The sequence below is a fragment of the Suncus etruscus genome, chromosome 19, assembly GCF_024139225.1.
Source record: "Suncus etruscus isolate mSunEtr1 chromosome 19, mSunEtr1.pri.cur, whole genome shotgun sequence".
Lineage (NCBI taxonomy): Eukaryota > Metazoa > Chordata > Mammalia > Eulipotyphla > Soricidae > Suncus > Suncus etruscus.
The window spans coordinates 11,802,143-11,819,016 of NC_064866.1; the positions used below are offsets into that span (position 1 = coordinate 11,802,143).

A 16,874-nucleotide genomic window follows, 5' to 3' on the forward strand; every position below is an offset into this window, starting at 1 on the left:
TAAATAAAGCTGAAGTTCTTTTGGTCTGTTTTATTTATTTATTTATTTATTTATTTATTTATTTATTTTTGCGAGGGGGGGCACACCTGGTAGCACTCAGGGGATCATATGGGATGCCGGGAATCGAACCACCGTCTCCTGGGGATTAGCTTTGTGCAAGGCAAACACCCTATCACTGTACTATCTCTCTGGCCCCCTGAAGTTCTTTCTTAACATAACCTAATCTCACTTTTCTCTCCAGTTCTTATTATTGTATCTTATCCTTGTAACTGTTGAACTACATACAATACAAATGGCTTTAATTTTTGAAGCACTCTTGGTTTCCTTTCTCTTCTCCATGGGTGCAGATAGAAATAAACTCTGATTAATCCCAAATCACAAGGCCGACTCATGCCAAGGCAGACACAATAAGAGGAAGTCAAAATAACAGGAATAAGCTGTTTCCCTTTTTAATTTGTTTTAGTTTCAGGCTGAATAGATGCTGTGAAATTCCCCTGTGCTGTCATCTTTTCTGAAGTGCCACCCCAACTACCAGAAAACTATACATTCTTTAAATAGGTAGAATTTTATAAGCTGAACCCCCCCTTTTCTTCTTTTAAAAAGAAAAACAGGGGGTCGGAGAGATAGCATGGAGGTAGGAGGGCATTTGCCTTGCATGCAGAAGCATGGTGGTTCAAACCTTGGCATCCCATATGGTCCCCTGAACCTGCCAGGAGCAATTTCTGAGCGTAGAGCCAGGAGTAAGTCCTGAGCGCTCCTAGGTATGACCCTAAAACCAAAATTAAAAAAAGAGTAACAGTGCTTTTCAGAATAAAATAAAGATGTTTAATCACTTAAGAATACCATCATTTTTGGAATTTTTTTGTTTGTTTTTTTTGGGCCACAGCTGTCAATGCTCAGGGGACCATATGGGATGCCAGGAGTAAAACTCAAGTAGGCCATGTGCAAGGCAAGCACTCTACTTGCTGTACAATCTCTCTAGAGCCTAGCTTTTTTGTTCATTTGGTTTTTAATGCAATACCCAACTTGAAAGCAGTTGATAGAGATGACTGGTATTCTTGCTTCTTCTGACTCTTTTTGTCAAAGCATCCCAGTACTGAAACTGATATATCCCTTTCACTAATTCCATTCCTTTCTTAGAACAAAAATAAAATTTTTTTTTTTGCTTTGGCTTTTTTGGGTCATACCCCACAGCTCTTAGGAGTTATTCCTGACTCTATGCTCAGAAATCGCTCCTGGCAGGAATAGGGGACCATATGGGATGCTGGAATTTGAACCACCGACCTGCTGCATGCATGGCAAATGCCTTACCTCCATGCTATCTCTTAGGCCCCAGACAGAACAATTTTTTTTTTTTTTGGTTTTTGGGTCACACCCAGCAGTGCTCAGGGGTTACTCCTGGCTCCATGCTTAGAAATTGCTCCTGGCAGGCTTGGGGGACCATATGGGATGCCGAGATTTGAACCATTGACCTTCTGCATGAAAGGCAAATGCCTTATACCTCCATGCTATCTCTCTGGCCCAGACAGATCAATTTTTAAGCTTCTACCATTTTTCAGGGAAACAAACCAAGGGGAAGGAAGAGGCTTTGTGAGATGTATTTCTGGCTTCACCAGTTGTAACTCAAGACTGCTTCTTCTTTTTTTGTCTTACTAGGCATTTTATCCGCAATTAGCTTCTCCCCACTTACAAAATAGCTTGGAGAATCTCGTACATGGACATCTATTTTTCATTCTTTGTAATGGTTGTGTAATGTTTTATTGCATGATCATAGGATTATTTAATCATTAGGATTAAATAAACATAAAATTTATTAAAATACATAATTTTGACCCATTTTTTTCAGACATTAGTGAATCTAGAACATAGACTAGTTCAGTTCCAAGAAAAAATGTAATGCCCAAGTGATTCCATTATTAATGTTCAAAGCACAAATGTTGATTTGATATTTTGCTCAAACAAATCTATACATATACAGTTACGTGAATATATATGCTGGATATTATGGCCAGTATTGTAAATTTAACATTATAACATAAGAACACTAGTATATAATTCAAAGTTCTTCATATAACTCAAATTTGAAAATAGTTCTCTAATAGTCTAACATGCAGGTTAATCACCATTTAATTCATGCAATCAGTAATCAGTCTAAACTCTGAGCCTCAGCATCAGTTGGGTGTAGCCCAGGTAGCCCTTGAGCAGCACAGCTCCAGCCTTCATACAGATCTTTTGGGGCCACATAAGGCTGAATATCACTGGGGAAAGAGATGCTCTGAGGAATACTCCCTGCTCACCTCCTCTCACAAGCCAACCAAACAAAACCTACCAAACCCAAATAAATTCACCTAAGTTGAATGTTAAAGGTTTGTTATTTTTGGGGGGGCATGGCTAGCAGTGCTCAAGGGTACCAAGTGGTACCCAGGGGGAGGCCTATGCAACTTGGTCTCTCCCATGCAAACTACTTCATCAACCCTTCCAGCCATCTCCCCTACTGAAGGTGAAAGCACTATTTGTTAAGAGAATGAAAAGGTAAGCACAGACTGCAGATAAAGTTATTTACAAAGCATAATCTAATAAAAGACACATATCCAGCTCTATAAAGAATGCAAAAACAACAAAAGAATCGATACCCAATCTACAACAAGCTAGACAGAGAGGACCACTTATACTAGCAGCCTTGGGGGTAAGGGAGGGGGATATGGGAACGGGGGTAGAAGAAGGACAACTTTGGTGATGGGAATCCCCTGATTCAATGTCAATATGTACCTAAAAATATTACTGTGAAAGATATGTAATCCACTTTGGTCAAAATAAAAATTATTATTAAAAATAGAATGCAAAACTCAATAATGAGAAAGCTCAGGTTTTTTTGCTTTTTTGTTTTGTTTTGTTTTTGGGCCACACTTGGTGATGCTCAGGAGTTACTACTGGCTATGTGCTCAGAAATCGTTTCTGGCTTGGGGGACCATATGGGATGCTGGGGGATCAAACCACTGTCCATCCTAGACTTGCATGGGCAAGGTAGTTGCCTTACCGCTTGCGCCACTGTTCCGGCACAAGTTTTTAAAATAGGCAAAATGAGATAGGACTATAGGGCTGAAAGCTTTGGGTCTTCTGTTTTGGAAGTAGATTGGGTAGAGTGGCCCCTGCACCCACCCCATCACTGGAAAATCCAGGAGCCCCAGTCCACTGCTACCATATTCCAGGCAGAAAAACCTGTCTAGTCCCTACATCATGGTCCAGAAGAAAATAACTGTTCTATAGCATTTGCAGTAAGTCAGGGTAACTCAGGAGTTTGGCATGAACTCAGCAGCCGAATGCCAGCCTTTATATCCTCTGACAGAAATGGCCCAGCTCTGTGATTTAACCTTATCATACTTCCAACCCACTAAATTTGTTTCAGATTTATAAATTCTGGACACCTTAATATTTGATAGTAGTAATAGCCCAGAACCAACCAAAGCCCAGTAAATCCTTAGACAATGACTTTACTAACACCAGGGAGAGAGAACAATCATTTTGAATTGATCCTGAGTTTTGATCCTTCCATTTATCTTTGTGTTATAACAAACAATATGAAGTAAATTTGTTTGGGCCTTCATGGAGGAAGGCTATGGTAATGAATGGGAGATTAGGGACATTGGTGAAGGGAAGGTCACATTTAATGCCTCACACGACTATACTATAAATAAATTTGCAAATCAAAAATAAATTAAGGACATTATTGTAATAATGAGACAATAGAGATGAGGGCCAGAAGTACCAGCGCAGAGTATGAAGCTCACCACAATGAATGCTGAGTGCAGTTAGGGAAATAACTACACTAACAACTATCATGACAATCTTTTCTTTTCTTTTTTTTTTTTTTTGGCCACACCCGTTTGATGCTCAGGGGTTACTCCTGGCTAAGCGCTCAGAAATTGCCCCTGGCTTGGGGGGACCATATAGGATGCCGAGGGATCGAACCGCGGTCTTTCCTTGGCTAGCGCTTGCAAGGCAGACACCTTACCTCTAGCGCCACCTCACCGGCCCCCTATCATGACCATCTAAATGAGAAGTAGAATGCCTGTCGCAAATACAGGCAGGACTTGGGAAGGAGGGGGAGCATTGGTGGTGGGAATGTTGCACTGGTGAACGGGGGGGGGGGGTGTTCTGTTTATGACTGAAACCCAACTACAGTCATGCTTGTAATCATGGTGCTTAAATAAAGATTTTATTTAGGAAAAAAAAAAAAAGAAAAATACTGAGAGAAAAAAGGGCTAAAACTTTGGAGCCAGAGAGATAGTACAGAAGGTAGTGTTTTCTTTGCAGGCAACTGACTCTGTTCAATCCCCAGAACCCCAGATAGTCTCCTGAGCCCCATCTGGATCCCTGAGTGTAGAGCTTCAGGTGGTCCCCAAACTAAAATAAATAAAAATAGGCTAAAATCTTGACCAAATGCTTCACTAGAAAAAGCTGGAAATAGTATAGGGGTAAGGCCTTGTAATTTGGCCCAAACTGATAGATCTCTATCACTGCAATATGGTCCCCGAGCACAGCCAGGGCTCACTCCTGAGCACAGTGTCAGAAATAGTCCCTGAGGATCAGGGATGCTCTCCAAAAGACAAAGGAAAAAAAGGCAACAAACAAAAGACTTTTGAGATGACCTGGCCCAAATCTGAAGGTTGTACACTGACCAAAACAAGATTCTAAAAGAAGACCACCAGAATTCAAAGTTGGTGAGAGCACCCTGACAAAGAAATCTGATTTTCACTGAGATCCCGGACTAAACTGCTTGGATAGGTCAATCAGTTTCTAGAAGCAACTGTGTCCCTATGCTGGTGACTCCCTGAACCCCAGCTTGGGGTGAGTGGTTTCCATTTGGGCATCATCTAATAGGGCTGTGACTTTCACTGTATGGACACTCTTTTCCAGAGTCTTCTGCACCCATGAGGACTCCATTCAGGAGTGACCCCATAATATTTCCCAAGTTGAGTTGCATGATTTCTTTCTTTCTTTCTTTTTTGTTTTGTTTTTGGGTCACACCCAGTGGCCAACACTCAGGGGTTACTTCCTAGCTATGCGCTCAGAAATCACTCCTGGCTTGGGGGACCATATGGAACGCTGGGGATCAAACCCAGGTCTGTCTTGGGTCAGCCCCATGTAAGACCAACACCCTACTGCTGCACCACTGCTCTGGCCCCAGATTTGCATGATTTCTTCAAAAACATTTTTTTAATGATTTCTTCCTTTACTTTAAAGAATTTTCTCCTCTCTCCTCTCATGTTTCTTAAATAAAACAATTCTCTTAATTATTAGTCTTCCCCTGAAATTCCTTTCTGTAAGATATCTATTCACACATAAAATCCTGGGACAAACTTTTCTTTTTCCTGTGAAGAGCTAAACATCACTTCTGCCTGAAAATTTGTGGGGGACAGGTCGCATAGTTTGAAAGCATCTTGGCTACAGTAGGAAGACTGCTAATAAGGATAACAGGACACCTGTGTCTGTGCTATGCAGATGCTTGTGTGAATTTTGACAAATCCTGACCTCCCTGGTGACCTTGTGGCAAGGTCACACACCAAAGTCGGGGTGTGGTGTGGTGGCCACACTCGTTTGTATTGTGACTCCTCACCCACCCCCTTGACAACAAACAGGTGGGGATATAGACATCAGAACTCTGTCCTCGTTAACACATCCAGCCTATTGCATGCCAACTATGTCACAATTAGCTCTTAGAAAACGTAAAACAATATGCCAAGTCAAACAATAAACAAGGAATCAAAGGGGAAAAAAAAATCAGCTGTGCTTTAAAAGCTTCCACATTGTCTTTGTGTTTCCTGTTTTCATTATAAAGAGAAAAGGAGAAATACTGCAAACCATGTGTTCTATGGCCCAGAAACTACCCTTCACCTCATTGAGTCCTCTCAGAATGCATGCTTTTGTTCAGGAAACAGGGATAGATCATTTCAAAACCATCAATTTCCATCATCATCATCATCATCATCATCATCATCATCATGAGCTAAAATGATGATTTAATTGAAAGATTCTTTTGTCTTGCTTTGTTTTCCAGCCACAGCTGGAAGTACTTAGGGTTTGATACCACAAAGAATATTAGGGATCAAACCAGAATCAGCCTGATACAAAGCAAGTACTCTTTCTCACTCTGGTCTTGCCTTAGTTTTCTTACAATGGAAGAGTTCTTGCTTTATCGTATGACTCGTTTCTAATGGATACCCTTAAAAAGTCATGTTCTACTCCCTGCAACAACACCAGGAACCAACCTCCACTGGGAAATTTCTAACACCGCTCTGACACCAACTTGCCCCAGTTCTGATATTACATCCCGACAACGAGGAAATGACAACTTGAGCTAAGAGCAGGTTGTTCTATCACATCACCTAATGGTAAGAGGAAATCAGAAGACATGGCGTCCTTTGATCTGTGCAAGAACCAAGAGCTCTAACTACAGAAGACTGACTTTGACAATTATGACTGGGCAGAACTTATTCTGGGATCAATAAGTGTACAAAAATCAAGATCTCTAATTACAGAGGCTCGACTTTGACAAGACTGAGCAGAACTTTGGGAACCATAAGGAAGACTATCCTAGGCTTCAGCCTAGGATCTGATTACAACAAAAAAGATGGAACAGAATTTCTAGAACCATAAAGACACTATCCTAGACCTTGTCCTAAGACCAGTCCAACCACCAAGATCTCTAGCTACAGAGGCCTGATTTTATCATCCACAACTGAGCGAAAAGTTTCCTGGCACCACAAAAAAGACCCTGGGGTGTGGTAATGAGCACATACGTAGCCAGTAGTTGTTCCCATGACAGTATGCTTCAAGGGCGGAGAAACCCCGAATCTCTTAAGCCAAGGAAATTCCCTTTCTTACTTCCCCAATACTTACTGTGCCTATGCAAAAAAAAGGGGGGGGGGGAGGGGGCACAAAACCTTGCCACACCAGCACTCCTTTTTTTTTAACTTCTCTTCTTTCTTCATTTTTTTCTTTCTTTTCCTTCTTTTTCATTCTTGTGGTCATTATTTGGTGATTCTTTTGCTGTTGGGTGCTTTTTATTTTATTCTTTTATTTTTTTTTGGTAGTTGCTATCTTTTTTTTCCCTTTTCTTTCTGTTTTGCCTCATGAATTGAGGGGGAAAATAAAAATGAACAGTTACAGGATCAAACAGCCATATGAATATTGAGTGGAATTAAAAAAGAATCTGACATAAACATCAAACCTAAAGTCAACAATAGAATCGATACCCTATCTACAAGCTATACACAGAGGAGAACAGTTTCACTAGCACTCTGGGGGACAAAGAGGAGATATGGGACACATGCTGGGAAAAGAGGTGGAGGGAGGAGGACAACCCTGGTGGTGGGAATGGCCCTGATTTATTGTCATTATGTATCTTAAATACTACTGTGAAAGATTTGTTACTCACTTTTTGGTCAGGATAAAAATTATTATTAAAAAAATGTCATGTTTGAGGAGCCAGAGTGGTGGTGCAAGTGGTAGGTCGTTTGCCTTGCACACGGCTAACCTAGGACTAACCTAGGACGGACCTCAGTTCAAACCTTCCCTGCATCCCATATGGTCCCCCAAGCCAGGAATGATCTCTGAATGCAGAACCAGGAGTAACTCCTGAGCATCACTGGGTGTGGCCCAAAAACAAGCAAACAAAAAAATTTCATGTTCTAATAACAGTGAAGACTTGCTATCTCGTTAATCTGTACATCAACTATATTTTAGAGATCAAGTTTACAGGGTAAATAACTGAATTGAGATAATGCAAAAATTTACATGTCAGAGCTCAAACCTAGATCTGTTTCATTTGAAAATGTATGCCCTTGACTGCTACACTTAAATTGTTAAGTTCTAGTTGAAAGGTTTTTGTAGTGTATCTGGTAATGATTCTTGTCTGTTTTGGCAAAAAGGAGAATACATAATATTAGCTCTTCCACCTACACACACAAACACACAACACACACACAAATGTGTCCCCCCAAAGGTCACATTTTAAAGGAAATTTAAAGGAAATTCCTTTCTAAAGGAATTTGTTTCACAATAAAGGTTGTGAATAAACTAAAAGCTGTGTAATTCAACTTCCAAGTAAAGCTCTTATTACTTCCTTCTTTTTTTTTTAATTTTTTCCTACTGTAGCCAAGATGCTTTCAAGAATTTTTTTTGGTGGGGGAGGTCACACCTGGCAGCGCTCAGGGGTTACTCCTGGCTCTACGCTCAGAAATCGCTCCTGGTAGGTTCGGGGGACCATATGGAATGCCGGGATTTGAACCACCGTCCTGCATTCAAGGCAAACGCCCTACCTCCATGTTATCTCTCTAGCCCCTCTTATTACTTAATACTTTTGATCTCACCTAGTTAGAGGGTACAATTTCTGTAGTAGTTATCTAGAATCCAATATTTATACCAATTTTGAAAATTATCAAAACGAAATCAGTTTTGGCTAAAGAAAATGCTGAGTCTATATGCACCAAAGAATTCTTTAATGGGGGTCAGAGAAAAGAACAGCAGGTAGGATGTTTGCCTTGCATGCGCTGACCCAATTTTGATGTCTAGCATTCCATGTGGTCCCCAACCCACCAGGAGTGATCCCTGAACAAAGAGCCAGGAGTAAGCCCTGAGCACCATCGAGTATGGCCTGAGAAACAAAATAACAGAATGGTTCAATGTCTGAGTCCATGAAATATAGTCACTTGTCTGACCTGTTAAGTAAACAAGCAACCTGGTTTTCAAATCTATTCAAACACTTTTGACTACCTTACCAGTATAGGGTAATGATTAGTGCTTACTAAATTCAATTTTTTTCTTTCTCATCTTAAACTAGCCTTGGGGGCCAGAGAGATAGCACAGTGGTGGGGCATTTGCCTTGCATGCAGCTGACCCAGGAGGGACCTGGTTCAATTCTCGGCATCCCATATGGTCCCCCAGCCTGCCAGGGGCGATTTCTGAGAGCAGAGTCAGGAGTAACCCCTGAGCATCATTGGGTGTAGCCCAAAAAACCAATCAATCAACCAATCAATAAGGTTCAAACTAGCCTTTATAAGAATCTGCTTCCATCATAGGCAGAAGGTGATCAAAAGCAGAAGTCAGATCTGATGTACAGTAAACTTGTATTTGTGATACTTTCGAGGCCTACTACCTCCCAATATAAATTTTGCTTTGCTCTATATATTTGGCACTCATAAGAGCTTTTAACTTATTATTATTTTAGGATAAATTCAGCAGGACTGGGGTTGTAACTTGGTAACAGCACTTATTGATCTTGATGATAAAGCCCTGGGTTTCATTCTCAGCTGGCAAAAAAGGAGAATATTTTCAGTTGTAATAAATCATTTAGGTTGGGGGCATTAAAGTCATACTTGGAGGTTGGAGTCATACTGGCAGTGCTCAAAGATCATTTAGAGTCTCAGGATGAAACCCCAAATTCCTTAACTCCCGTGCTGTCTCTTGGGCTCTAAATCACATTTATTGTTTCCACACAAACATTTTAGATTTTCTGCTTTTTTAAACCCTGGTTGCTGACAAAATCTACTAGTTAGTTAAATCAATAAAGCAATATATTATAGTTTCATGCCCAAACATATTCCAACTGTGGTTTTTTGTTGTTGTTGTTTGGGTTTTTTTTTTTGGGGGGGGTCACACCCGGAGGTGCTCAGGGATTACTCCTGGCTGTCTGCTCAGAAATAGTTCCTGGCAGGCACGGGGGACCATATGGGACACGGGGATTCGAATCAACCACCTTTGGTCCTGGATCGGCTGCTTGCAAGGCAAACGCCACTGTGCTAACTCTCCGGGCCCCCCAACTGTGTTTTATCAACAGCATTTTTGTCTGTGAGTTTCTTGATTGGGAATTCTATTATGGCCTTTGGCCAAAAACAACATTCTATTCTAGACTTGAAAAGTCATACCTGTTTCATGACTAAGACATCAGAGGAAAGGAATTCAAGACAGCCTAAGCTAATTCCACATAAAAATTGCAATATATTACCATATATTATTTTAAAAAATATTTAAAATACTGTTATTTATTTATTTATTTATTCATTTATTGGTTGTTTTTTGGGCCATACCTGGCAGCGCTCAGGGGTTACTCAGAAATCACTCCTGGTAGGCTCACGGATCTATATATTAACATACATTCTTTTATTTTTGTTTTGTTTTGGGTTTTTTTGGACACACCCAGGGGTGCTCGGGGTTACTCCTGGCTTTGCACTCAGAGATTGCTCCTGGCAGGCTGGGGACCAGATGGGATGCTGGGATTCGAACTACCATCTGTCCTGGATCGGCTGTGTGCAAGGCAAACACCCTACCACTGTGCTATTTCTCTGGCCCCTTACCATACATTCTTATGAAGCAATTTAAAACAATGTTTCAAAATAAAATGCTACTAATAAATATATAGGACATATTCTATTTAGTCATAGCCAAGTGTAGCTTTGCATCAGATCTAAGATGTACAGGTAGGAAACACCTATGGAAGCTGCAGAGATCATACAGTGGGTAGGGAGTCTGTCTTGCACACAGTGTGACCTGGGTTCAATCTCCTGCACCACAAATAAATGATCTGAATAATACCTATGCAGAGCCAGGAATAAGCCCTGAGTACAGCTGGCTGAGGCCCCAAAAACAATAAAAAAGATCCCAGTGTGGAGGACCCAAACATTAACTATTAAACTTTTACTAACAATATTTTATAAAAGACCATAAAGGTTCCTTCAGCTTTCTCTGAGCTTTCTCTAAAGTACTCAATGAAAATCACTGCATCAGTTTGCTCAAAGTTAATCAGCCCAAGCTCTCATGCTAAACGGTGTTAATCCACTCAAAGCCCCCCAATGACGGGGCATGAGCAATGTGATTTGTTTTCATTGTGGGGATTCCCACAGTGTTCTCATTCATGCAAATAATGTGGCTAAAGGGAAAGGCATTCGTAAAGAATGTGTTTCTTTCTGATGTAATTTCTTCTAAAACAGAAAGTGACTTTATTAGAAAGTTCAAATAGGACCAAATACAGTACAAATAACTTCGGGAACAATGAGACTCAAATATAGGAGCTGAATATGACACTATTTTCCATTGGATTCCCTCATTTTAGGCCAAATAAGTCTTGGCTATGTCAGAACCTTGAAAAGATTTTCATATTTGGAAGAGAGAAAGAACATAAATGTTGGGGCTCAAGGAAATCAAGAGTTGGAATCTGACATTTTGCAGAATGCTGTGAAATGAATACAGCTTTTACAGTTCTGAGTCTATAGGAGAATCAGCTTACGGATTGTATAACTTTACAAATATAAACCCAGCCCACTCCAATATGGTTTTCTACTTATTTAGCAGTGATACAGAAGCAGGTGGTTTCATTCAGAGATGGAAGATAAAATAAAGTTGAAAGGGGGAAAACATTATTTTCAAAAGTAAGCAGGGCAAAAAAATGTCGTGTGCGTATGTATGCATTTTATTTTTTTTACATCAACAGAAAGGAAATAAACAGCAATTACTTACGACAAAGACCAAAACCTTTTCAACCCTCTATGAAAGACTATTATGGGCTGCACCAACAGTAAAATAGGATATTTGCCTTGCATGCTGCTGACCTGTGTTTGATACCCAGAACCACATATAGTCCTCAAAGCCTTGCCAGAGTAATCCCTGAGTGCAGGGCGAGGAGTAATCCTTAAATATCACCTAAAATTTTAAAAAAAATATCATATTTTTTAATATATACCACAAATCTGTGAGATCCTTCTATGTCTATCCCTCTCTCTCTCACTCATTTCACTCAGCAAAATACTCTCCATAGCCATCCATGATTTCCTTCTTCCAAACAATTGCATAGTATTCCACTGTGTATGTACCATAATTTCTTTATCTACTCATCTGGTCTCAGGCATTTGGGTTGTTTCCAGATTATGAATAATTTGCAGTGAACATAGGAGTGTAGAGGGCTTTTCAGCAGAATCAGTCCATGGTCAGAAGCTTGCACCATAAACATCAAGGGAGTGAGTTTTGGCAGAGGAGGGACCACTATGGCAATGATAGTTGGAAATGATCGTCCTGGATAAGAACTGGGTGCTGAAAGGTGATCAAGTGATGCATAATATTGCTTCAGTAATAATACTGCAAACCACAGTGAGAGATAGAGAGAAAAAGAAAAGAAAAATGTCTGCAACAGAGGCAAGCAAGGAAGATGGCAAAGGGCAGGAAGAAAACTGGGGACACTGACGTTAGGAAATGTGCATTGGTGAAGGGCATTGTACACTGTCTGACTAAAACTCAGTCATGAACAACTTTGTAATTGTATATTGCACAGTGCTTCAACGAAAGACTTTATTTAAAAAAAAGGAAAGAATACTAAAAGGAAAAAAATTAACAAGCCATCATCATGGGGTTCACTGTTCGTAGTAAAGCAAGGTCTTTAGAAATAATACTGTAAAATTCTAAAGTACCAAATCAATAAGTATATTGCTCCACAAATAAAAATGAGATTTCATTTTAACTTGAAGAATTTGGCGTGGCAGTTGCCATTTCTCACAGGACTGAAAAACTTCACCCCAGCTGCTACTTATTTTATCTAACAATAGACTGTTTAAAGACATATCACTTCTGGTGAAGCTATTCATTTCGCCTGAACTACATATAGCTGAAGACTTAGAAGACGACTTTATCACCTACAGGCTGTATACAGAGACTAAATACAACAGTTGCGCCTGATTCTGACTGGTATCTTATATCAAAATGCTCCTGTAATTATAGCTCTTACTTCTCAAGCTGTTCTTTCAACTTGCCAGAAGCTGCTTAAAGTCACTAAAATTGGATTCATGCAGGGAAAAAAAATATATATCTATATATATTTTAGGAAAACATGTGCTCTAAGCACTAAGCATCTGTTAACAAAGCAACAAGAAGGCACTCTCAAATCAAAAACAACCACCATCTCAAACCAGAAATCAGAGGCAGTGTATCCCAACACAATAAAAACCAGCTGTACAATGTAATGGTTTACAGCATCTCCTTGCAAAATGATGACAATCTTTTGAGGAGACACACAACAATATCACAAACATTTGATCTCTTCAAGTAAAGGTATATGCTGGGCATATACGTTATCGATTATGGGTGTTTTATCTAATTGGATGGCTGTTAAAATGCTGCTCCTCCTCCTGGAAACTGTTTTCTTGAGTCCTGAAAGGGGTTACTGAGAGAAGTTCTTCTTGACTCAGCAAAAGCAATGAAATGCTGAGAATGCTGAGGAGACAGGGAGCTCCCATATAGACTGAGAGAAATACAGGCTGAGGGTTGAGAATGAGGGACAAGCTAAAATATATTCCAGTCCTTCTTCTCCCCTCTTTATTGATATATAAACATGAGATGAGAAATGGAAAGGGACTGGAGAGAGTGCAGGAGGTAAGACACTTGCCTTGCATGAGGCTGCAGCGGCAATGACCGTGATTTACCCCAACATCATGTATGTATGGTCCCCCAAATCTGGCCAGGGCTCACTCTAGAGCACAGATTTAAGATTAGCCCCTGAAAATGGCTAGGTGTTGCTCAAATCCATGTCCTTAAAGCCCCCCCCCAAAAGGAAACAGAAAGCTGTTTCGAATCTCAACATGCTAGGACTATTGGTAAAGATGGGATGGAATTTTGGGGCTGGAGTGGTGACACAGACGGTAGGGCGTCTGCCTTGCATGCCTCTGACCCAGGATGGATAGTGGTTCGATCCCCCAGCGTCCCATATGGTCCCCAAACCCATATGGTCCTGTGCACATAGCCAGGAGTAACCACCTGGTGTGGCCCCCCAAAAAAGAAAAAAAAACATGGAATATAATTTTGAGAAACAGAGTTTTCAAGGGAATATAAAGACAGAAACCACCAAGTAATGACAAAGGGGAAGGTCTGTGGGTGTGGCAGAAATGAGTCATTAAAGGAAAGTCGATATGTAATACATATTGGCAGAAGCATCATTCAAGATTTAGGCAATATTGAGGGCACAATAGAGACATTCATTCAGACGATTAGCTAACACTGAGTACTCTACATATGGCGTACATGATATGAATGGACAGGACAGGAATAGAGGATCAGAGAAAATGAACTCCACATCACTGGGTCACTATTCACAATGCCAGGCAAACTGTAAGGCGTTACACACAAACACTAACTACTTATTCTTACAACAGACCAGGAAGTTTTGCTCCAGACAGACCGAGTAACTTCACTGAGGTCACAGAGTTCTGTTTTTCTGGGAGTCTCAGCCAATAAACTTGGTGCGCTATTGATGTACGTCACATACATGAGGCAATTGTCAAAGTCATAAGCATGATTCCCAGAGATACCACATAAAAAAAAAAAAAAACAACCACATGAAGAAAGCTAGACAGATCTCATCTGCCGGATCAGAAGAGAAATGTCTTAAGCGCTGGAGAAATAAACCCACTGGAAATTACTTATAGCATACTATAAAGAAATAAGGGAAAACAAACGAGCAAGGCCTATTTCATTAGCTAGGACTGTCACTCTTTTGCAGTCTCCCTTGAAAAACACCAATTACGATGTTCCTTTGAATATAAACAGAACACAGAAGCAACGCACACCACAGCAACAGGATTTTAGTCGCATTGCGATTCTAATTTCAGAGTCATTAATGAAAGGACTCCACAAAGAGTTGGCTTGCCTTTTAACATACCTTTAAAGCTTCGATCACAAGGTCCCTGGCTTCAAGCTCCCCTTCAAGAATACTAAACAGTGTGAGGAGCTCCGGCTTGCTAAGTTTTTCCAGATTCATCCTGCAGGCCTAAAACAAAGACAGTGATCAGACGATCTTCACAAGAAATATGATATTATTCATAAAAAATAGGCCAAAAAAAAAAAAAGAAAGAGCAGCGGTTATAGCACAAAAATACTCTATAAAAGCAAAGATAAATGGAAAAGAGAGAGCCTTTTAATGTTAACAAATAATTGAGCATTTAGGGAATAAAATTCACTTTCATTATTGAGATCAATTTTCCACCATTTTTCCTCTAGGCAAATTAATTACAAACCTGCTGAAGTCTCAGAAAGATTCACTGATGAATTTGTTCACTAGAAGTTTGGGTAAAATGATAGTACAGTGACTTCTGTTTCATCCAAAAAATTAAAAAAACAATAAACTCTGAAAAGATTTCCAAGTTTTAGATAACTGAACTCCTAAACTGTACAGAAATTTTCTGGTATCCTGAAAACTGCCTGAAATGAAATCTGAGCAAAGTCAGGACAGTGTTTAGTGGGAAGATAGGGAAACTTGGTTTTTTTTTTTTTTTTGTAAACTCTCTCCTCTTGGCACCAGAAATATAACTCTGTGGTAGAGTACATTGTCTTGAATGTATGAGGCCCTGGATTAAATTTCCAGCATCACAGATAACCTGAAAACCAAACCCAAAAAATGTCACCTTCACTGAGAATACCTATCATTATTTATCTATTTTATATTACACCTGGCTCTGCACTCAGAATTACTCCTGGCAGTGCTAGGGAGACTACATGGGATGCTAGGAATGGAACCCTAGTTGGCTGCACACAAGGTAAGCGCCCTATTTCACTGTAGTATCACTCTGGTGTCCCATTGGTAAGGTAATTATGGTAAGGTATTAATTATGGTAAGATATAATTATTCTTAATGATAATTAAGAAAGGGTCTCTGTTGGGGAGGGCTACACTGTTGGAATGATATGCACGGGAGACCATTTTTAACCTCTATGTAAATCACAGAAACTCAATTTTTTTTGTTTTTGTTTTTGTTTTTTGGGTCACACCTGGCAGCGCCCAGGGGTTACTCCTGGCTCTATGCTCAGAAATCGCTCCTGGCAGGCTCAGGGGACCATATGGGATGCCGGGATTTGAACCACCGACCTTCTGCACGCAAGGCAAATGCCTTACCTCTACGCTATCTCTCCGGCCCCAGAAACTCAATTTTTTAAAAAGTTATGATCTGTAAAAAAAAAAAATGAGAGTATTGCAGGTATGGCTCTTGCCCTGTATGCAGCCAATCTGGGTTCAATCTATGCATTAAATATGTTCCCCCGAGGGCCCGGACCTGGGTCACCCGACCCCCCTCTCCCCCTTTCCTCCGGATCTCCAGGTGGGTTTCTGGGAGGACCTGATGGGGCACCCTGGGTTTTCCCCACTCCCAGGCCAGCTGCGGATATTGGCCTAGGGTGGGTCTTGAGCTCTGGTCCTTGGGGCCTGGGAGGGCTTTCCTCCCTTCCTGGGGCAGAATTTTCAGCCGGCACGGGCTGGCTCCTGGCAGACCTCCGTATGTGCCAGGGGCCACTTGGCCCGGCCTAGGGTAGGGGGGCCCTGACCTGGGTATCCCGACCCCCCTCTCCCCCTTTCCTCCAGATGTCCAGGTGCGTTTCTGGGAGGACCTGATGGGGCACCCTGGGTTTTCCCCACTCCCAGGCCAGCTGCGGATATTGGCCTAGGGTGGGTCTTGAGCTCTGGTCCTTGGGGCCTGGGAGGGCTTTCCTCCCTTCCTGGGGCAGAATTTTCAGCCGGCACGGGCTGGCTCCTGCAGACCTCCGTATGTGCCAGGGGCCACTTGGCCCGGCCTAGGGTAGGGGGGCCCGGACCTGGGTTACCCGACCCCCCCTCCCCCTTTCCTCCGGATATCCAGGTGGGTTTCTGGGAGGACCTGATGGGGCACCCTGGGTTTTCCCCACTCCCAGGCCAGCTGCGGAGATTGGCCTAGGGTGGTGCTTGAGCTCCTGTGATTGGCTTGGGGGGTGGTGTTTGATCTGTGGGGTGGCAGATAGTTGTTCAGTTATACTCAGGCTATCACTGGCAATTTCATACTAGTCTACATGATGCAAACCGCACGGGGGCTA

The 16,874-nt window shown here is 41.3% G+C and overlaps 1 protein-coding gene across 1 annotated transcript in view; it reads right to left on the minus strand.

Moving 5' to 3' along the window:
* The window catches only part of CTTNBP2NL (CTTNBP2 N-terminal like), a 40,400-nt gene extending 25,587 nt beyond the window's left edge, over positions 1 to 14,813 (minus strand). The window contains exon 1 of the mRNA XM_049765707.1: positions 14,699 to 14,813. Coding sequence (XP_049621664.1) covers positions 14,699 to 14,797 — 99 coding nt within the window. The 5' untranslated portion in view covers positions 14,798 to 14,813. The remainder of the gene's footprint in view (positions 1 to 14,698) is intronic.
* Positions 14,814 to 16,874: the final 2,061 nt, after the last annotated feature.